This window comes from Panthera pardus, unplaced genomic scaffold (genome assembly GCF_024362965.1).
Source record: "Panthera pardus isolate Hobbes unplaced genomic scaffold, ASM2436296v1 HiC_scaffold_24, whole genome shotgun sequence".
Lineage (NCBI taxonomy): Eukaryota > Metazoa > Chordata > Mammalia > Carnivora > Felidae > Panthera > Panthera pardus.
The window spans coordinates 16,953,817-16,977,245 of NW_026526810.1; the positions used below are offsets into that span (position 1 = coordinate 16,953,817).

General features: G+C 35.0%; 1 protein-coding gene across 6 annotated transcripts in view; it reads right to left on the bottom strand.

Moving 5' to 3' along the window:
* The window catches only part of UBE3A (ubiquitin protein ligase E3A), a 95,623-nt gene that overhangs the window by 50,112 nt on the left and 22,082 nt on the right, over window positions 1-23,429 (bottom strand). For 5 of the 6 annotated variants that reach the window (XM_019434737.2, XM_019434736.2, XM_019434734.2 and 2 more), the window contains one exon: window positions 22,431-22,475. The exons of the other annotated variant lie outside the window; for it this stretch is intronic. In XM_019434737.2, coding sequence (XP_019290282.1) covers window positions 22,431-22,432 — 2 coding nt within the window. In that variant the 5' untranslated portion in view covers window positions 22,433-22,475. The remainder of the gene's footprint in view (window positions 1-22,430; window positions 22,476-23,429) is intronic. 6 annotated transcript variants of the gene reach the window in all.

The following is a 23,429-nucleotide window of genomic DNA, read 5'->3' on the forward strand; positions in this document are numbered from 1 at the left end:
AGAAGTCTTTTAAAAATTAGTTTCACCCTTGGGGAGAAGGGCACTGAGGTCAGCAATTAACTTTGAAATGCATGAAAAAATAAAGATGGAATGATGGACAGAAGGATGGATATGTGATAATACAAGGTAAGTATTAATAGTAAAATCTAGATGGCAGGCATATTGTGTCCATTGCAGAACACTTTCAACTTTGCTGCATGTTTCCAAGTTTCCAAAGTAAAACACGGGGAAAATACTGTTACCATACATACTATAACTTCTGAGAGGTCAACTGGCAGAGGAAATGATTTTAGCCATCAGTGGCCAAAACAGAAAAACCAATGTGTCATCAATGACACTAATACCATGTTTTCTGACTTTGAAGCTAGTTTTGAATCAATCCAGTACTCAACAAACAAAAACCCCTATAATAATAATAATGATAAAAAGAAAAGTTATGAGATGACCGTGAATACATATAGCAACTTAGTTTACTTGTCAAGGAGACAAATATTAGGAAAGTATTTTTAATATTCCTATACCAATAGCAAAGCATTGGGGTTAGGATCACTGAAATGACGGTCAACGATAAAGAAGATGAAAGTTGAAAAAAGATGTTAAACAGGTAGCTGAAAAATAAGTAATGAATACAGAACAAAAAAGATGAAACCACAAAAACTGCTACTGTCAGAAAGGGAAGATGTGTTAACGAACAATGAGCAAACAAGATTGGAATCAATTAAAAACGGTAGAACATAAAAGAAATAGTAACTGTGACATGTTAACATAAAAACTAATGGTAGACAGGGGCGTCTGGGTGGCTCAGACGGTTAAGCATCTGACTCTTGATTTCGGCTCAGGTCCTAATCCCAGGTTCATGAGATTGAGCCCAGCAATGGGCTCCACACTGAGCGTGGAACCTGCTTCAGATTCTCCCACCCCTCCCCTCCACTTATGCGCTCTCTCTAAAAAAATATTTATATAATAAAAAAGCTAATGATAGAGCATAAAATAATAAAAGAAGATAAAAAGGCAAAGATACAAAAGTCAATGTAAGCAGAGTGACTTTAACTGAAGATGAAGTTAAATGAAGATGTGAGGAATCGAGACGCCAGAGATAAAAAGGCTTATATGCTCTATCTATAAAGCTAATAAACACTTGCTTACTGATTTCTCAAAGTAATATGTCTCTCTGTTCCTTTTGGGATGTTGGCTTTGTAAACACTCCATCCCCTTCCCTAAAGTTATATTTAACATAAAAATTTTGGAAGAGTGAACAATGATATCCAAGGTAGTATTACACCTTAGAAAATTGGATGACATAAAACATATGTAACATAGCTGTTAGCTTTAAGGTTGGGTCTGTTACAATGGAACTGCATGAAATGTTAGATTATTTCAAGACTGAACGTACAATTCTGAAGTCATTATTACACTATATCCTACCAATAATTCATTAACTATAGAATAAGATATATTTTCAGGGGAAAAATATAAATATAAATCAGCATATTTTACTATGATAAACTCAACATAATAATAATCCCAAAGTATTACTTTATTGAGCTTTATAATCTCAATGCCCAGAGTGTGTGTTATACATTAAACATGAAGTAAAATTGTAGAACAAAATACTTATTTACCTTTAACCTGGTTTTTAAAAAAGTATCACATTTTATGGTGAAGTTGTAATGAACAAAAAACAAACTATATCCATCTGCCTCCCTCTAATTAAGATCCTAAAAGGATAGAAACACAAAAACACAAAATACTTGCTGGCATTAGTATAGGGTATCTATCAATTATCTGTGACAATCATGAAATATAGTCTTTGATTTTTTTTTCTTTCTAATTCGAATATAATCAAGACAGAAATTCATTCCTTGGTTGATAACATACTTCTGTGTCTACCATGGACCAGGCAATATGCCCAAAATTTTGTGATAAAGATCTGGTTAATGGGTTATTTTACATTCTGAATATTTTAATTACTCTTACAAAATCATCTTTTTTAGGGGTTTAGGGAGCTGACTAAACCTTGGAGTTATTAGAAACAATAGCTTTTATAGAAACTGTTGAGAAACAAGTAGAGTTTTCAGTGTTACAATGAGAAAATCCTGAAACAGATCTTTGACCTTATACTAAAGATAATTTACTAATACGTCTAAGTTAGCTTGTATAGGTGATAAATGAATCTTCTGGCATTTTCCTCCGATCAAATGAATTGGAGAAATACTAAATTTATCTGAACAAAGATAAAAAGCCAACCAGGAGAGATGTCTGCAAGATAGAGGAAAAAGAAGCTCCAGAATTTATTCCCTCACAGGAACATTAACTTATATACATGGTCCAAAAACCCTTTATGAGACCTCTAGAAACCAGTTAGAAAGTTGCAGTACCCCAAGCAAGCTCCAAGCCAAAAAGAGCCAGAAATATGTAAGAAAAACTTTCATTTCAACTATATCAATCCCTCCCCAAGATGGCACAGTTCATACTCATGATGAAAAGCTCAACCTGCAGCTTCACCCATTGGAATTATGTCCAACATTCCTGTTTTTTGGGGTGAAAGGAGCTGTCAAAGGGACAAGTTTTTGTGTTGGCCAGACTTGGAGCACTGATGGAACCAGCATATACTGGATGCCTAGAGGCTACAGAAAACACTGGCTTGTTTCAGGACTAGAGTACTTGAAGCTCTTGAAAAAGAAACCAATTAAGTCTTTCATTGGGAAATTACAAGCATAAGTCCGAAAAAGATACACCCCAATAAAAGGTATTAGAGTTACCAAGAATCTCTAATGAAGGTCTTCCCCTCAATTAAGCCAATTCAGAGACACTGGAAGAGGTGGTTGTTTTTATCAGAGGCAAAATCTACACACACACACAAAATTAAAATGCATATTAAAAACTACAAAGTACCCCCCGCCCCCAAAACCAAGAAATTACAGTCCAATTCCAATCAAAGGAACAAAATCAAGCTCTAGAAATGACCTTAAAGAAGCAGAGATCTATGAATTACCTGACAAAAATGCAACATTAACTGTCTTAGGGAAACTCAATTTGTTACAAGAGAACACAAGGAAAACAACGAGATGAAATCACCATGCATACACAAAAAAAGAATTAATTAGCAAAAAATATAAAAAAGAACTAACCAAAAATTCTATAAATAAAAAGAATACAATAACTGAACTGAAAATTCACGAGGGAACAATAGACTTAATCAAACAAAAGAAAGAAAATAAACCCAAAGTCAGGCCATTTGAAATTACTGAGTCAGAGGCAATTTTTAAAACGGAAGAAAAGTGAAGAAACCCCAAGACACTTATAGGACACCACCAACCCTACTAATATATGCACTTAGAGGAATTCCATGAGAACAAAGAATGTGGCAGACAGCTTCTCTGAAAAAGTAATGGCCAAACACTTCCCAAATGTAAGGAAGGAAATGGATATCTAATTTTAAGAGGTTTGAAGGACTCCAACTACAATGAACCCAAAGAGGCTGATACTAAAACACACTATAATCTCTGTCAGAAGTCAGAGACAGAGAGAATCTGGAAAACAGCAAAAGAAAAATGACTAGTCATGTACAAAGGCAGCTATCCTAAGACTATCAGCAGCTTTCTCAGCAGAAACCTTGCAGAAAGACCAGAAAGAAGTGGGATAATATATTCAAAGTGTTGAAAAAAGTAAGTGCCAACCAAAAACAATGTATCTAGCAAAATTTACTTTCTAAATGAAGAATAAAGACTCCCAAGGATAAACAAAAGCTGACAGTTCATCACTACTAGCCCTGTTTTACAAAAAGGAAGTCCTTCAACTTGAAAAAAAAACGAAAAGAAAAAGATAAAAAGGACTGTAAATACAAAATCATGTACAAATATAAAACTGTTTGGTAAAGGTAAATATATGGACAAATACAGGATCCTGTAATACTGTAATGGTGGTGAGTAAATCAGTCAGGTAGATGTGAAAGATGAAAACATTTTTTAAAAAACTATAAATAAAATTGATACAAAACATAAAAAGACATAATTTGTATCTTCAGTGAAAGGGGGGAAAGATGTAAAGGAGTTTTTGTATACAATTGAAATTGCTATTAGTTTTAAATAGATTATAACTATAGTACAACTATAAGATGTCTTATGTAATTCCCATGGTAACCAGAAAGAAAATGCCTAGAGAAGATATACAAAAGAAAACGGGACAGGAATCACAGCATGTCACTACAAAAAATATCAATGAAACACAAAGGAAGACCTCACAGAGAAGGAAAAAAATAACTACAAGACATACAAAACCCATAAAAATGGCGATAGGAAGTCTTCCTTATCAGTAATTACTTTAAAGGTATGTGGATTAAACTCCTCAATCAAAAGACACTGAGTGGCTGAGTGGATTTAAAAAAAAAAAAAGATAAGACACGGCTATATGTTACTTACAAGAGACTCACATTAGATAGAAGGATATACACAGACTGAAAGGATGGAAAGAGACATCCTATGCAAATAATAACCAAAAAAGAGAAAGAATGATTATATATATACATATATATATGGCTATATATATATATGTGTGTGTACACACACACATATACATAGAAAAAAGAAACAAGTGACACATTATATGATAAAAGGGTTAATTCGCCAAAAATATATATTATAAATATATATGCACCTAACAGAAGAGCAGCCAGATACATTAAGCAAATAATGACAAAGAACTAAAGAGAAAAGAAAGATAGTAACATAGTAATAATAGGACATTTCCATATCCCACTTTCAATAATGGGAAAGAAAACCGATTAGGAAACACAGGACCTTAACATTAGACCAAATGGACCTAAAGACACACACATGACATTATACCCAACAACAGAATACACATTTTCTCAGTTGTACATGGGACATTTTCCACAGGAAAATATACCATAAAGTTAGTTTTAACAAACTTAAGGAGACTGAAATCATACCAAGTATCTTTTCTGACTACAACGGAATGAAGCCAGACATCAAAAGCAAAACAGGAGTATCTACAAAATACAGGAAAATCAAACCGCATATTCCTGAATAACAAATATGTCAGAAGAAAAAATCCGAAGGGAAAGCAGAAAATATCTGGAGACAAAGGTCAATAAAACACAACATACCAAAATGTATGGAATGCCACAAAAGCAGTATGAAAAGGGAAATTCATAGTAGTAAATGCCTATAGTAAAAAACAAAGACCGCAAATGAACAACCTAACTTCAGACTTTAAGAAATTAGAAAAACTCACTCAAAGTTCATCAAAGGAGGGAATAATAAAGATTACAGCACAATTAAACGAAATAGAGACAGAAAAATAAAAATTCAACAATTTAGTATTGGTTTTTGGAGACTATTAAGAATATCAACAAACCATTAATTAGACCAAGAAAAGAGAAAATGCTCATAAAACAAAAGTCAAAAATGAAAAAAGACACATTATAATGGATGCCATAAGAATAAAAAGGATCATAAGAGACTGCTGTCAACAACATATGCCAACAATTGGATAACTTAGAAGAAATGAGTGTATTTCTAGAAACATAATTAACAGAACAGAATCATGAGGAAATAAAAAATCCGAAGCAACCTGAAGCAACCTGTAACTGGTAAAAAGACTGAATCAGTAATACAAAACTTCCCAACAATGAATAACCCAGAATCAGATAGTTTCAATGGAGAATCTACCAATGATTTAAAAAAAAAAAAAAAAATTAACAAGAACCCTTCTCTAACTCCTCCAAAAACCTGAAGTGAAGGGAATACTGTGAAACTCATCCCATGAGGCCAACATTACCCTGATACCAAAATAAGACAAAGAAGAAAAGAAAAATACAGACAAATATCCCTAATGATTATTGATGCAAAAACCCTCAATGAAATACCAGGCAGTTAGAATTTAACAATACATTAAAAGAGTTATATCATCACCAAGTGGATTTTATTCCTGGAATCTAAGGATGCTTCACCATACAAAAATCAATCAATCCAACACAATGAATTACCAAAATTACAAAAATAACATGATCACCTCCACTGACACAGAAAAAGCATTTGACAAAAATCAAGATCCTTTCATAATAAAAACATTCCATAAACTAGACAAGGAAGGAAATTACTTCAACACAATAAAAGCCATATATGAAAAGCCCAGAGCTAAGATTATACGTAATGGTATAAAACCTAAAGCTTTCCCTCTAAAATCAGGAACAAGGCAAGGATGCCCACTGTTACCATTTCTTTTCAAAACAGTACTAGAAATCCTAGACAGAGCAATTAGGCATCCAAAGTGGAAAGGAAGAAACAAAATTATCTCTGTTTGCGGATGATATGATCTTATGTGTAGAAAACCCTAAATTTAGACCCTGTAAAAAAAAACTGTTAGAATAAATCAAACTTAGTAAAATTACAGGATACAAAAGTCAACCAATGCAAAATCCAGTTGTATTTCTATAAACAGTGAACAAAAGGAAATAAAAAAATATTCCCATTTACAAAAGCATCAAAAAGAAAAAAATACTTTACTAAAGAAACTTAACTAAGGAAGTAGACTTATGTAACAGTCCCCCTTATTTGTGGGGACTCTAAGGGGACTCTAAGGACTCCAACAGATGTGTGAAACCACAACAGTACCAAAACCTATATATATATTTTCCTATTGATACTTTTGATAAAGTTTAATTAATAAATTAAGCACAGTTAAGACAGTAACAATAACGAAATAGAACAATTACAATATATTACAATAAAAGTTACGTGAATGTGGTCTTTCCCTTAAACTACCTTATTGTACTGTACTCAACCTTCTAATGATGTGAGATGATAAAATGCCTATGTGCTGAAATGAAATAAGGTGAATGATAGATGCCTTGTGATGTAGTATTAGGCTACTATTGACCAAAATCTGACAACACCGAAGAATCATCATCTGCTTCCACAATGCAGTTGACCATGGATAACTGAAAACACTAAAAGGGAAACAATGGATAAAGAGAACAATGAAAAATATACAATGAAAACTATGAAATACTGCTGAAAGAAACTAAAGACACAAATGTAAACATGCTGTATTCACGGTAAGACTTAATATTGTTAAATGCCCATTCTACCCAAAACAATCTACATATTCAATTTAAACCCTACTGAACTGGCATGTTTAAAAAAAAAAAAAAAAAATCTAAAATTCATATGGAATATCAATAGGACCCAAACAACAAAAACAATCTTGAGAAAGAAAACAAAGCCAGTCTCATACTTCCTGACTTAAAACATCTTACAAAGCTACAGAAACCAAAACAGTAATGTACTGGCATAAAGACAAGACATAGATCAATGAAACACATCAGAGAACCCAAAAATAAACTCACATATATGGTCAAATAAACTGTGGCATAGATGCCAAGGCTATCCAATGGGGGAACAAGAGCCTCTTCCACAAATGGTGCTGGGAAACCTGGATATTCAAATGCAAAAGAATGAAGTTGGAGCCTTACATCTTATACTACATTAAAAAAAAAAAAAAAAAAAGTTAACCAAAATGGATTAAAGAACTAAACATACGGGGGCCTGGGTGGTTGAGTGACTTGATTTTGGCTTGGATTGTGATTTCACAGTTCATGGGATCGAGCCTCATGTGGGGCTCTATGGTTACAGGGTGGAGCCTGTTTGGGATTCTCTCTCTCCCTCTCTCTCTGCCCCTCTCCTACTCACACACTCACTCACTCTCTCTCTCTCTCTCTCTCAAAATAAAGAAATAAACATTAAAACAAATAGGGGTGCCTGGATGGCTCAGTCAGTTGAGCATCTGACTTCGGCTCAGGTCAGGATCTCAGAGTTTATATGTTTGAACCCGACATCAAGCTCTCTGATGTCAGCATAGAGCCCACTTCAGATCTTCTGTCCTCCTCTCTCTCTGCCCCTCCCCAACTCATGCGTGTGCACGCACACGCACGCACGCACGCACACACACACACACACACACACACACACTCTCTCTCTCTCTCTCTCTCTCTCTCAAAAATAAACATTAAAAAATAAATAAAGACCTAAACATAAAACCCAACATTACAAAACTCCAAAAATAAACATAGGGAAATAGCTTCATGACACTGGATTGGGCAATGTAACACCAAAAGCACAACTAAAACCACATAAAACAAAAGCAAAAATAGACAAATGAGACTACAGTGAACTTCTGCACAGCAAAGGAAACCATCAACAGAGTGAAAAGGCAACATATATAATATGATTATTCCATCTCCTGGGTCTGACTAAACACTCCACCTCAGGAAATAGAAGAACCAGGGATTGAGACTGGAAGACAGCAGAGAGGCCACAGGATACCTCTCAAAGACAGGAAAAACAGAAGGAGAGAAAGCAAGTAAGAAAGCATACAAAGATCACAACCTGAGGTGGCTGTTTTAATTAATATTAAATAACAAACATTAGCATGGCCATGGGAATGGAAAGGAGCAGCAAAACAGAGGTGAAGAGAGTATGAGTTCTTCAAAGACTGAGAAGTGACTAACAATGAAGACAGACATAGCCACAAAGATGACATAGCCAGAATGCATAGCCTCAAAGGAGCAGGAATTTTTATGCTGAGAGAATAGTAACAGTCCAGAACCATCAGTGGAGAACAAGAATAACAATGTGTGGGAAACGAACAGGTCAGGCTTACTGTACCTGTAACCTAGCTTCTGTATCTAGTGATACAGAAACTATTCTTGACACTCATCACTTTTCACTCCTTATTTTGTTTTAACCTTGCTGAGAAATACAGACCTGGAAATTTATTGTGGGCTTTCAGGACACATCTCCTGATTTTCTCCCTTCTCTCTGACTGTTCTTCACAGACTTCCCTCCCTAATCTGGAAATGTTTATACTCCCAGGGACCAACCATTAGACACTTTCTCTTTTAAATTTCTCTTTGAACCATCATCTTTTTCAAGGCAATACCTGATGACTTCCAAATGTCTCTTTCAGCATAGTTTAACTCTGCTTGAGAATCTATTCCAAGTTTTCTGGCTATCTTCATATTAGCTCTTTAAGAAATTTACTGCTTGAAAAGATAAAGGCCAGATGATTTAAATATCATAGGAAATACAGAGGTACAGTAATACAAAGAAAGACAACTTAGCCAAGATAAGTCACAAAGGATGACTAGGAGATGACAAAAAAATACAAGGAATATTACAGGTAAGAAGGGAATGAGTAAAGGCACAAGAGCCTGAGAACATCCTATGACAATTTCAAAGATAAAGTTCAAAACAGGACTCAAAAATATGAAGCGGAAGGGAGGAGCCAGATTATGAGAGACTTTGAATTCTGATTTTAGTCAGCCGAAAAGTAATCTAATAAAGGTGAATGATTTTCACCTCATAAAAATGCACATATACTCCATCTTGCAAAAAATTTCAGAGGCATCACATACTATTTATAAACCACTAGATAAAAACACATTCAATACAAGTCCCTGAAGGGTTTAAGCACATCAGTGATTAAGCCAAATTTGCCTTTATGATAATTCTATTTTGTAAATTGGGATCAAAGCTGGCAAAAGTGGAGGCAGGCAATCCAGTTAGGTGATGACTACTGTAATACACCAGGGAAAGAAAGCAGCAGGAATGAAGAGAAGGAAACTAATGCAAGAAATATTTAAAAGATGTAGCATGTAGGGGGTAAATGAATGGAAAGAGCTAAATGCCTAGGTTTCTGTTATGGGCAACTGGGTAGAAGGTAGTGCTACAATCTAAAATGATAACAAAAACAACCACCACTCATTAACCTGCATTAACCTATAGTGAATGGTTTTTGTAAGTTGTGTCCTTTAATCCTTACAATTATCCTAGCAAGAAGATTGCAGAAGCCAATAAAGGATCCAGTAAATCAGAAAGTCCTGCTTTTAAATAATTTAGGGGAAATAGCATCTATTTTCACTACATCTTTTAACTTTGAATCCCATTTATAGCCAGCAAGTTCTATGTAATAAAGTACACCATCCCCATTAATGTTTCTTAAAACCTTTTTAGGGACACATAAGATATAATGAATAAAATGCAAAATTAACATAGATTCTAAACAACATTTTATTAGAGTACCTGAACAAAACCAGCCAGGTTTTGCTCATTCTGCTTTCTGAGAAGACTCAGCCAGAGGCAGCTCATCTATTCATTCATTCTTACCATTAACCAGAAGCACAATACCTTCTATTTAAAATACAATGTGTAAGTTTATATGATGCTTCATGTGGTAGAAAAGTAGACCAATTCAAGCCACTTCAAAGCCTAACACTTTTCATTAGCTCCTATGTCTATCAGAAGAAAACCCAGGGCTTTTCAGTAGTGTCCAGGCCTTTCACTTGACTACTTCACTTTGTCATGCCTTTCTGCTTCCAGCTACATTTTTTTTAGCACATCTCCTCCCATCTCCTAAATCTACATTCCAGCAATACTGAACTTCCTACAGTTAAAAGGATTTGTTCTACCGTCTTCCTTGGTTCCAGGTGTTAGAAAAGTTTTCTTCCTGCCCAGAATACTATGATCCCTACTTACACCAAGTAATTCTCAAAGACTCAGCTTAGATATCACTTCCAAGATTATTACATATCCCTTCTCTGATCCCACAGCAACCTGTACCTACTCTAAATGCGCCTTATTATAAATGCCAATTATTTAGATGGTAGGTTCCCTGAGACACATGACCAAATAACTTCTTTACAGTTATATCCTCAGGACCTAGTAAATTATGAAACTTTAATAAAGGTCCTTCAATTTCTCTTCTGGTATTATCTACATAACAGTGTCAACCCTATCTTTTTCTAGTATTTAACCATAAAGGGAAATACCTGTCAGAATACTTCCCAGTTTCAGAAAAAGGAACCCTTGTGCACTGTTGGTAGGAATGAAAACTGTGTAGTCACTGTGGAAAACAGTAGGAGGTTCCTCAAAAAATTTAAAATAGATTACCATATTATCCAGTAATTCCACTACTGAGTATTTACCCAAAGAAGATGAGCACAGTAATTCAAAAAGGTAAATGCACTCTATGGTTACTGGAGTATTATTTACAATAGCAAAGATATGGAAAAAATCCAGGTGTCAATTGACAGATCAAAGGATAAAGGTGTGGTACATATATAATGGAATATTATTTAGCCATAAAAAAAAATGAAATCTTGCCATTTGCAGAAACATGGATATATCTGTAGGGCATAAGGCTAAGTGAAATAAGTCATTCAGAGAGAAACAAATACAATACAATTTCACTCATACACAAAATTTAAGAACCTCAACAAAGAAAAAAGAGACAAATAAACAAACAAAAAAACCAGACTCTTAACTAAGAGAACAAATTGATGGGGGCGAGGGGAGGATTAGTGAAATAGGTAAAGGGGATTAAGAGTATACTTATCATGATAAGCAATGAGTAATGCATAGAACTGTTGAATCACTTTACTGTAAAATATAAAACTATGTTAATTACACTGGAACTTAAAATGGAAAAATATGAGCATTTTTTTAAACAAAAAATACCTCCCAATTTCATAGGTTTTAACAGAAGCATAAAAAGAATATGCAAAGGCTCAATCTGGAGAGGAACACAGTTATCAGAACCTATAGGAGAGGATACTGAAAAAAGAATTATCTCTATTGACTAAATAGATTTTTTTCCAAATTTTTATTTAAATTCTAGTTGGTTAACATACAGTGCAATACTGGTTTCAGGAGAATTCAGTGATTCATCACTTACATAAATACCCAGTGCTCATCACAAGTGCCCTTCTCAATACCCATCACCCATCTAGCCCATCCCCCACCCACTTCCTTCCATCAACCCTAAGTTTGTTCTCTATTTTTAAGAGTCTCTCACGGTTTGTTTCCCTCTCTTCTCCCCCCCCATATGTTCGTTTTGTTTCTTAAATTCCACACGAGCAAAATCGTATGGTATTTGTCGATGAAAGAGATTTGTATCTTTAGAATGTACTTCCAGATGTTATTTAATCCATAAATGCTGTTATACACGTTAAATATATCTAAGTTGGAAGTTACACAGAATTATTTTTCCCATTCCATACAGAAAATAAAACCATCCAAGCTAGATCTCAATTTCTGACTTCTGGTTCCACATGTAAAGAGATAGAAAGCTGCTACTCCAATCAAACAACAGGTAAAAATCTGAACAGACAAAAAATTAACAACTCTTCTTCGGTTATTGGAAGAGGAATGAATACAGGGCAAATTGCTGCCCCAAAGACTGGAGAGAGAGAGGCAAATACACGCAGCCATGGTTTACTGAAGCAGAGAACAGGAAACCATCAGCAGAATCTGTGATGTGAGAGGAAAACCTAAACTGCAATTGACAAATTCCTGGAGGCTCACCACAGAAAAGTCTAATAGTTAAAAACTCCCAAAGGGACCTAGCCACAGCAGAGCCCCCACAATTTTGTGATATTTACCTCAAAAAACTCAACCAGGCTCTCACAGCAAATGCTGGAGAAAAATCCCCTCATGCTTCTAGCAGGGGAGGAAAAAGGAAACATTTGAGATAGATCAGAGAATTTATAACAAGACCTATCCTCAGGGGACACTAGTTATCCAGAGCCTAATCTGCCAGGTATTATCAGAGCCTAAGTGGCCTGTGTACAGGAAATATCCAACTCCAGCCCACTCTAGTCATCCTGTTCCACTTAAGAGGGGAGGAAAAAAAAAATGAAAGTTCACAATCCAGAGGCATAGCCAGGCTCACTAGAAGACTAAGACGTAAACAAAAGACTACAGAACACTTCCCTTCCTCCTACACCACAATACCATATTATTAAGGCCTATTTATAGCAATTCCTTTTACCTGGGAAATCACATCCAGCTATCTAGAAATATTACAAGGCATACTAAAGGCAATAAAACACTATCTGAAAAGACAGCAAACACAAGAACTAAATACAGCAGGGATGTTGGAATTAACATACCAGAAATTTAAACTATGATTAATATCCTAAGGACTCTAATGGATAAAGTAGACAGCACAAAAGAACAGCAGAACTATGTAAGCAGAGAAAAACCAAAGACTCAAAAAAGAAAAACCAGAGTTCAAAAACACTGTAACAGAAATGAAAACTATTTTTGATGAGCTTAATAATGAATTGGAAACAACTGAAGAAAGAAATCCTGAACTTGAAAATATACCAAAAGAAACAGAACTGAAAAGCAAAGAGAAGATTGGCAAAAACAATACGCAAGGACTTGTGGGACCTACAAAAAGTGTAACATACACAAAGTGGGAATATCAGAAGAAAGTGACAGAATCAGAACTGAAACAATAATGACTGAGAATGTCCCCAAATTAGTATCAGACATCAAACCACAGATCCAGGAAATTCAGAAAACACCAAAAAGGATAAATGGTAAAGCAAACAAAAAACACCCACCAAAAAAAAAAAAAAAAAAAAAAAAAAAACAAACAACAAAAAAAAAACCCACACCAAAACCAAAAAACTACACTTGGCATATCATTTTCAAACTACAAATAATCAAAGATAAAGAAAAAATTTTGAGAGGCGCCTGAGTGGCTCACTCGGCTAAGTGTCCAACTTCAGCTCAGGTCATGATCTCACAGTTTGTGGATTCCATCCCCATGTCAGGCTCTGTGCTGACAGCTCGGAACCTGGAGCCTGCTTTGGATTCTGTGCCTCCCACTCTCTCTCTCTTCCCCTCTTCCACTCACACTGTCTCTCTCTAAAAAATAAACATTAAAAAATTAATTAAAAAAAAAAAAACAATTTTGAAAGAAGCCAAGAGGAAAACAACTACAGAAGAATAAAGATAAAAATTACACCTGACTTCTCAGAAACGATGCAAGCAAGAGAGTGGAATGAAAAAGTGTCAAAGAAAAAAAACCCCACCAACCTAAGAATTCTATACCTTGAGAAATCATTCTTCGAAAGTAGAAAAGAAACAGACTCTCAAGCAAAAAAAAAAAAAGGGGGGGGGGGGGGGAATCTGTTGTCAGTACATTTGCCTTGCAAGAAATTATTAAGAGAACTTGTTTAGACAGAAAGGAAATGATATAGATCAGAAACTCATTATCTATATAAGGAAAGACTACTACCAAAGGAATAAGTGGAAATAAAATAACTTATTTTTCTTAACCTTAATTGATATAACAGTTTGTTCAAAATAATAATGCCAACAATTTATTCAGTTATGAATATTTATGTGTGTAAAATTTTAAATGTTTATATATGTGAAATAAATGACAGCAATGATAAAAGGACAGAAGCAAGGAATATTATAAGGTACTCCCATTCCCTGTGACATGTATAGTGTTACTTGAAAGTAGACTAGGTTAAGATATAAATGTATACTGCAGACTCTAAGACAACCCCAAAAAGAAAAGTTAAATGAAAAGTAACTAACTGATCTACTTGCAAGTGAGAGAAAATGGAACATTATACAATGCTCAAGTAAAACCACAAAAGGAATAAAGAGGATAGAAGACAAAAACAGGAAAAAAAGAGCAAGAGCAACAAATAGACAACAGTAACAAAAATGTTAGGTACTAATCCAACTAAATCAATAATCACTTTCAACATTAGTGTTCTAAATGCATCAACTGAAAGACACAGATTGCCAGACTGGATAAAAAAAATAACATCCAGGGACGCCTTGGTGGTTCAGTCAGTTAAGCATCCAACTTCGGCTCAGCTCATGATCTCAGTCCTAGGTTCAAGCCCTGCGTTCGGCTCTGTGCTGACAGCTCAGAGCCTGGAGCCTGTTTCAGATTCTGTGTCTCCCTCTCTCTGCCCCTCCCCTGCTTGCACTCAGTCTCTCTCTCAAAAATAAACATTAAAAAAAATAAATAAATAACATGCAACTATACATTGTCTACACTTCAAATATAAAGATACAGATTAAAAATTTAAAAAGGTACTGTGCTAACAATGAAAAGAAAGCTGGGCAGACAGGGAAGACTTCAAAAGCAAGGTGAGTCATCAGAATTAAAGAGGGGACACAACATAATGATAAACAGTTCAATTTTCCAAGAAGACATAACGATCCTTAACATCTGTGCACCTAACTAAAAGGCATCAAACTAAATAAGGCAAAAACGGATACAACTACAAGAAAAAATAGATAAATCCACCATCATAGCTGCAAACTTCCACACCCCTCTATCAGAACTGGACAGATCTAGCAGGCAGATAATCAGTAGAGACATAGTTGAACTCAACAGCACCATCAATCAATTAGATATAATTGACATCTCTGGACTACCTCATCCAACAACAGCAGATTACACATTTTTCTCAAGCTCACACAGAAAATTCGTCAAGATATATCACATTCTGGGCCATATGATATACCTTAACAAATTTAAAATAACAGAAATCATACAATGTCTACTCTTACACTACAATAGAATTAAGCCAAAATCAGTAACAGAACAATAACTGGAAAATCTCAAAATACAAGGATATTAAACAAGTCAACAAAGAAATCCCAACAGAAACCAAAAATTCTTTTCAACTAAATAAAAATGAAAACACAATTTATCAAAATTGTGGAATGGAATGCAGTGAAAATAGTGCTTAGAGAGCACTAATTATTAGAGCACTAATTTATTAACACTGCATGCATGTATTACAAAAATAAGAAAGAACTAAAGTTAATCATTTATATTCCCAGCTTAATAAACTAAAAAAGAGCAAATTAAATCCAAAGTAAGCAAAAGAAATAATATTGTAACAGAAATCCATGAAATTGAAAAATGGAAACCAATAGAGAAAAATCAACATCAAAAGTTCTCTGAAAAGATTAATGAAATCAATACTCCTCTAGCCAGGCTAACTAAGGAAAAAATAGAGGACATGAATTACTAGTATCACAAATGAAATAGGGGACATCACAACAGATCCCACAAACATTAAAAGGATAAAAGATATACTACGAATAACTCTATACCCACAAATTTGACAACCTAGATGTAACTGACCAATTCCTTACAAGACCCACTCTGCCAAAACTCACAAGAAATACACAACCTGATAGGCCTATATCTGATATGAAAACTGAATAAATAAGTAACCTTCCAAAACAGAAAGCACTAGAACCAAATGAATTCACTGATGAATTTTACCAAAAATTTAAGAAATTGTACCAGTTCTTCAGTCTCTATCAGAGGATACAAGCTGTAACTCCAGAGTCTAATCTGATTAAAAGGCTCAGCTTTAAAAATAACAAAATCTTGCCACTTAAGACAATATTGATGGACCTGGAAGGTATTATGCTAAGCGAAGTAAGAGAAAGACAAATACCATATGATCTCACTTACAAGTGGAATCTAAAAAAAAAAAAAACAAAAAACCAAAAACAAATGAACACGTTTAAAACAAACAAAAAGCAGAAAAAGATCCATAAATACAGAGAACTGGTGGCTGCCAGAGGGGTGGGTGAGAGGGGAAAAATGGGTGAAGAAGAATGAGAGGTACAGGCTTCCAGTTACAGAATAAGTCACAGGGATGAAAGGTACAATATAAGGAATATAGTCAATAGTTCTGTAATAGTGTTGTATGGTGACATATGGCAGCTATGCTTCTGGTGAGCATGGCATAATGCAGAGTTGCTGAATCACTATGTTGTATACCTGAATCTAGTGTATCGCTATGCATCAACTATATGTCAATAAATAAATAAAATGCAAATTCACGAAATTAAACTTTACATACCTATAGAAATAAATATTTTGGTTATTGTTTGTGTTTTAAGAAGGCTCACTTTTATTATCAAATGACAGAATGCATGTGGAGTACTGAGCACAGTGGTTTATCATATGCTAAGTGCTCAAGATGTCAGGTGCTACTACATAAATAAGTTCTCAAATATATATCAGTTATTTCCACATAAACTGATCCCAGAAAATTCTTCCAACACTTCTGCAAGGGAATTAAAAAGGCAGAAATAAACATTTTGCATTAACTTCAGAATTTCACTCTTTCATATATTATTTACTTATTACCTCTTGCAGGCCAGGCACTCTATCATTAGGCTTCCATACTAGTATTAAATGAGTCAGACAACAATGAAATCAATTAAGTCAAATGACATTAAATCCCAAGATGACAAATGTAACAGGGTAAAGGTAACAGAAAACAAAGAACATGACAATTCTTTGTTGAAGTTGGTCAAGGAAGGCCCCTCTGATAAGACATCATTTGAGCAGAGATCTCTGGGGCAAGTGAAAGGAAGCCATGGGGATATCATAGAGAAGGGTCGCAAACAACAGGCACAAGTCTTTTTTCTTTTTTTAATTTTTTGTTAACGTTTTATTTATTTTTGAGACAGGGAGAGACAGAGCATGAACAGGGGAGGGTCAGAGAGAGGAAGACACAGAATCTGAAACAGGCTCCAGGCTCTGAGCTGTCAGCACAGAGCCTGATGCGGGGCTTGAACTCATGGAGCGCGAGATCATGACCTGAGCTGAAGTCGGCCGCTTAACCGACTGAGCCACCCAGGCGCCCCAACAGGCACAAGTCTCAAGAACAACAAAACATTAAAGGCAAAATCATAAAGCCAGTGTATATAAAGATAAACAAGAGAGATGGAAAGGCCACACAAAGTGAAAGCTTGTACAGGGCTTGAAGATCTTCAGATTTTACTCTGAGACATATAGGAAGCCCCTGAAAAGTTTTGAGCATAAATAACGTGGTTTAACTTCAATTTAAAACAGATCACTCTGGCTGCTACCCAGAAAATACAATGAAAGGGGCAAGGATGGAAGCAGCAAGACTACCAGGGAAACAATTTCATTCTTCTGGCACAAGATATTGGCTTTAAATCAGCATGATAAGGTGGAAATGGTGTAAATAAAGTGGTACAATTAAGAGATTTTCAAGATGGAGGCAACATGATTTGCTGATAACTTGAGTAAGACAAAGATAAATTAAAGATGCTTCCAAAGTTTTCGATAAGCTGGAAGAAAAAAAAAAGACTTCCTACTAATTGAGGTAGCAAAAAGATTACAAGAAAAGTAGTTTTGAGAGGATGAAAATCAAGACCTACCTTGGACTTGTTAAGTTTGAGAATCAGACATTCAATTATTGGATATATGAGTTTATAATTCAGAGGGTAAGTCAGAGTTAGAGATGAAAATATGAGCTCTTACCTGGAGAGAAAAAATAATGATGGCCTGAGACCTGGGTCCTACCAACATTTACAGAAAACTAAGTATTTATTTCAATTACGGAACCATAAATCAGTTGATATGTTTACCCTTATTCCATTTTCTTAGTCATACACTCATACGCGCAGCCTAAGCACTGAAGATAGGGTTGGAGAGTAACTACCAAAGGATGAGAATTCTGAAGTTGCTAGAAATTGCTTTGTAATCATTAGAAAAAATTAGAGTCTAAATTAATATGTACAAAAATATTCCACTATGTGGTATATATGAATTTTTTAAAAATACAGGGCAACTATTCATACAATTGGATAAAAAGATCTGGGTTATTGTGTTAGTTCTATTTCTAGGCTAAACTATAGCATGGCATGCAACTGTTAAAGATTTTTACTGTTTTTCTGCAACCTAGGGAATAGGCAACACTAGGTATATTCTTTAATTTTATAATTACCATTTAGAATGCACCCAAGATGTTCCGTAAAGGATGCCAAATGTAAATGTGTCTCCAATTGCCCCCCAAAAAATCATTCTTCAAGATGTTGCCATTATTCAAAGATCCTAGGATAATTCTTAGGTAAAACCAACAATCCTTCATTATCTATTTTGTACATCAAAACTCATACAATTTTGGTAGAATAAACTGGACCTACTCACTTTACTAAACCACTGTCTGGTTATAGCTTCCACAGGTATAATAATTTATGAAATGGGGATGGACACGAAGACAGAGCTGTATTACAACGATTATATCTGGAAGCTTAGACGCCGTTATCATGACATCATGTTAGGTCTAATTCCCAGCTATTCTACCTTAATATGATCAAGTTAAACAGTACGGCAGCTTGCTGAACTCAACCAGAACTGAGTACCAGAGTTTCATCTGGAATCTTGTGACACATATCTTACCATGTTTCACATTCTTGCTATCCTTCATTTTTACTACAAAATGCCAAGCTTCATCTACTGTTTTCTATTCTTTACTATTGATTCATCCCATTAATCTACTCTACTAAGATCTCTAGAAAAATATTTATAATACAGGTTGTCCCTACTCTTCAACTGCTTTATATAATGGTTCCTCAACCTCTTAGCTTTCACTAAAGCCTGGTTTTACCCCAAAAGGCACTGCTTATCTTGCATCCCTTTTATGTGAGGATTCCATAAACAACTAAAACCCGTAAATCCACTATTATTCTTCTAATTCCTTGTATTTAAAACAATGTCCATCAAAACAAAATAAACACAACACAAATACAACTTACATTTGAAAATCATATTATCTACCTGAATACGTTTCCTTTGGTAAATTATACCCATATACTAAAGGCTCTATTTTGCCCCCATTTATATCACTGGCATGCTGACTTCAATGTCTGTGTTCATGATCTACCCCAACACTTTAGCCCCCTCTTACCCAAAATACTTACTTGACTTTCTTCAGAAACCTTCACCTCCTCTCTATGTCAATCACTACTGTAGGCATATTAAATATCCAACCCCTGATCATTATCATCTATCCTTATAAAAATTTCACTTACACTAAACTATCTCTCTGACCTATCAAGGCTTTTTATAACCAGCCTAACACCTGTCTGGCACCACAATGTATCCAATCATGGCCATCACCAAAGACTTACACATTCAACTTACTTCAGTGTTAACAACCTATGCACATGCCACTAGTAATTCTGTCCCATCTGTTCTGCTAATACCCAATCTTGAAATACCATGCCTCTTTTCTGGCTATTAAAGAAATTCTTTAAACTCCAAGTATATGTTCCCTAACCTCAACTAACCACTCAGTAGCATGAGACTCAATAATATTTGGTCTACTTCTTCATCCATTCTCCCCAGACACTTTCCAAATTTGCACAGTCTTCTCAAATTCCCTAATCAAACTCTGTGTTCCACAAAAACCTATTAAAACATGTTTCTTAGAAAGTTTCATGCTCACAAAACTAGAATAAAAAAAATAACTGCATTAGGATGGCAATTATCAAAAACAGATAGTTACAAGTGTTGATGAGATTATTAAAAAAAAGTATAGAGGTTCCTCAAAAAATTAAAGAATTAGCATATGATCCAACAAGCCTACTTCTGGGAATATGCCCAAAGAATTGAAAGCAGGGTCTCAAAGAGATATCTGTGTTGTCCTAAACATGTCATGAAAGTAATCCAAGTGTCCATTAATGGGTGAAAGGATAAACAAAATGTTATATACATATAGCAGAATATTATTCAGCCTTAAAAAGGAAGACAATTCTGACAAATGCCACAACAGGATGAAGATTGAGAACATTACGCTAAGTGAAATAAGCCATCACAAAAAGACAAATATAAATAATTCCACTTATATGAAACAGAGTAGTCAAAATAGAAAGTAGAATGATGGTTGCCAGGAGGTGGGGAGAAGGAGAAATTGGGAGTTATTGTTTAAAGGATATAGTTTCAGCATTGCAAGATGCACAGAGTTGTGGAGAATCTACACAACAATATTAATGTACTTAAATACCACTGAATTGCACTTAAAAAATGTTACCTGTATTTTATCACAAAAAAAAAAAAGGATGAAAAACGTTACATGGACACATAAATTTGAGAAGTACATTTTACAATCCCTTCTTGGAGATTCACAATGTACATCAGCACTTTAAAGTATTCCACTATTTTCAGTAAAGAAACCTGTTTAATTCTGTAGTTCCCAAATTTATTCAACAATTGAACCTCCTTTTCAAGAAGTGTCTACTAACATCTCAAAGGAGAAATAAACAGTGGTGTAGCAGACCTATACAAATTTACTGAGAAAATACTCCAAGTAAAAATGACCTTTGACTGGGGCACCTTGGTGGCTCAGTCAGTTAAGCATCTGACTCTTGATTCTGGCTCAGGTCAGGATCTCACGGTTCATGGGATTGAGCCCATGTCAGGCTCTGTGCTGTCAGTGGACTCCAATTGGGATTCTCTCTCCCTCTCTCTCTGCCCCTCCCTCTCAAAATAAATAAACTTAAAAAAAAAAAGACCTTGACTTCCCCTATTCTCATCTGCAAACACATTTAACATTACATAACCATCTTTATATCCTTCTTCTAGTTTAAAATAGGGGTCTCTGCTCTTATTCCAAAGCAATCCCTATACCTATATACTTCATTTCAACCCTTACTATCTCAAAAACCTTGCTTCAATAATTACCACCTTCCTGGTACCTTACCTTAAACTTCTTAAATTCTTACAACTAGTCACTGAGGTCTTAACTATTTCACTTTCTAAATACTTTTCTTAAATCCAGAGAACGTTATCTTGAATTCCTATTCACTGCCCTTCTTAGGGCTGTCACTGACTGAACTGCTGAAGCCCTGGTCACCTGCCACCACAGACTTCAATTCTGTTTCTCTGCTGCCAAAACTATTAAAAACCTGTCTAACAAGGTTACTACCTCTTCCTCAGCAAATTCTTTATTGACTCCCAGATACAGGCCAAGGCCCTTCACATATGCACATGCCACATATGAGAGACAGGCCAAGGCCCTTCACATAGCTGGCAAGGCCCTTTCTATCAAGTGTTATTTTTCACTTTCCTACTTATGATCTAAAAATCCTCAAATGCCTACTGTTTCCTACACTCACTATGCAGCTTTATAACTTTACCCATGCTTCTGCCTAGAACAATTCTGACTATGCTTCTGGCTACCTAAGTTCCAGTTACACTTCAAGATTTAATTTCGCCTTCCCTGGCCACCCCTATTTCCCTGCCACCTGGTTTAGGTTCCTTTTGAATACCTAGGTAACACAGTATTCCTTAATGTTCCTGTTGCATCCTCAGTATAACTCTACCAAAAAGATGATTTGCTTCTATGTCTTTCTACTAGGTACACTGTAAAATTATCTGGGTTAGGGACTAATTATTATGCATCCAGCATCACCAGCTGCTTTATACATAGTGAGTATTTAATAAGTGATTGTTAACCTGACTCTTTCCCCTCTCTATTTCTCCACAACTTCTAGGTGACCAAAAAGACATTACAATACAGGAGTATACAATTATCCACTTAAAAGTAGAAATCTAGTACCATGTTACCAAAGTTTAGAGGTATTTATTTGGTAGGAAAAATAGTAGGCACAGTCCTCTCTCCCAATTTATTTTTTAATGTATTAGTCTCTTATAACTGGAAATTATTGTCAAATAACATGACACCTTTAAAGCAATCTAGGTTAACTTAAAAAACACCATAGCCTCAACCAAGTTACACTTACATTCGGCTAGCTTCGATGTTGTCAGACTGAGGTTCTCCTGGCGATCTGTAAAATGCAATTGAGGAAAGTTAAGCAGAATATTCCATATTCCAAAAAGGGCAGACATGTTATTTTAGAAGACAAATTTGAAAACAAGATTTAATTGTTAACAGTTTTAAAAGTAACTAAAGATTTCAACAGAAGAAAAAAGCGATCAAGTCAGACTGCCATTCAACACATTTATTATAAAAGCTGGACTAATAAAAAAGTCAGCACATTGTTTTTAAGGAAAACTGTAAACACTATATTTAGATACCAACATACAAAGCAGTATAATAAAACATAATTATTCACAAAGTCAATATTTATAATAAAAACATACAACTACGAAACTTTCTACAGCCAACTACTAGTTATCCATAATATCAAAAGTATTCACTGGTATTCACAGTCCCAAACTATATTTAGATCAGGGGTCAGCAAACTATTTCCTCGGACAACAAACTAAGGCCTGGGCCAGGCGCCTATTGTTGTACAATTTTATTGGAATACAGCCACACTCATTCATTTACATATTGTCTATGGCTGCTTTCAAAACACTACAAGAGCAGAGCTGAGAAACTCTGATAAGGATATATAGCCCACAAAGCCTAAGTATTTATTATCTGGCCCATTAAGAAAAAGTTTGCCAACTTCTGCTCTAGATAATTTAAATTTAAATCTAATAGCCTTGGGAATTTTGAGACACTTTAAGTCAGATTTACCATTCTAATCATGATTATCTTGGTTTAACAATGAAATTAACTTTCCCTGAAAATACACTGCCAAGATGTACTATGTATCAAAAGTGTACCAACTGGGGATATTAAAATTTTACTACCGATAATTGTGAACTGACTTCAGTTATAAATAGTTGCCAGTTACACCAAAAAGTATTTTATTTTCATTTTGAGATAGGAATCAATTTTGCCTATTCCCACCATGCTGTTAAAAAAATAAATTCCTGTGATCCTATTCAGT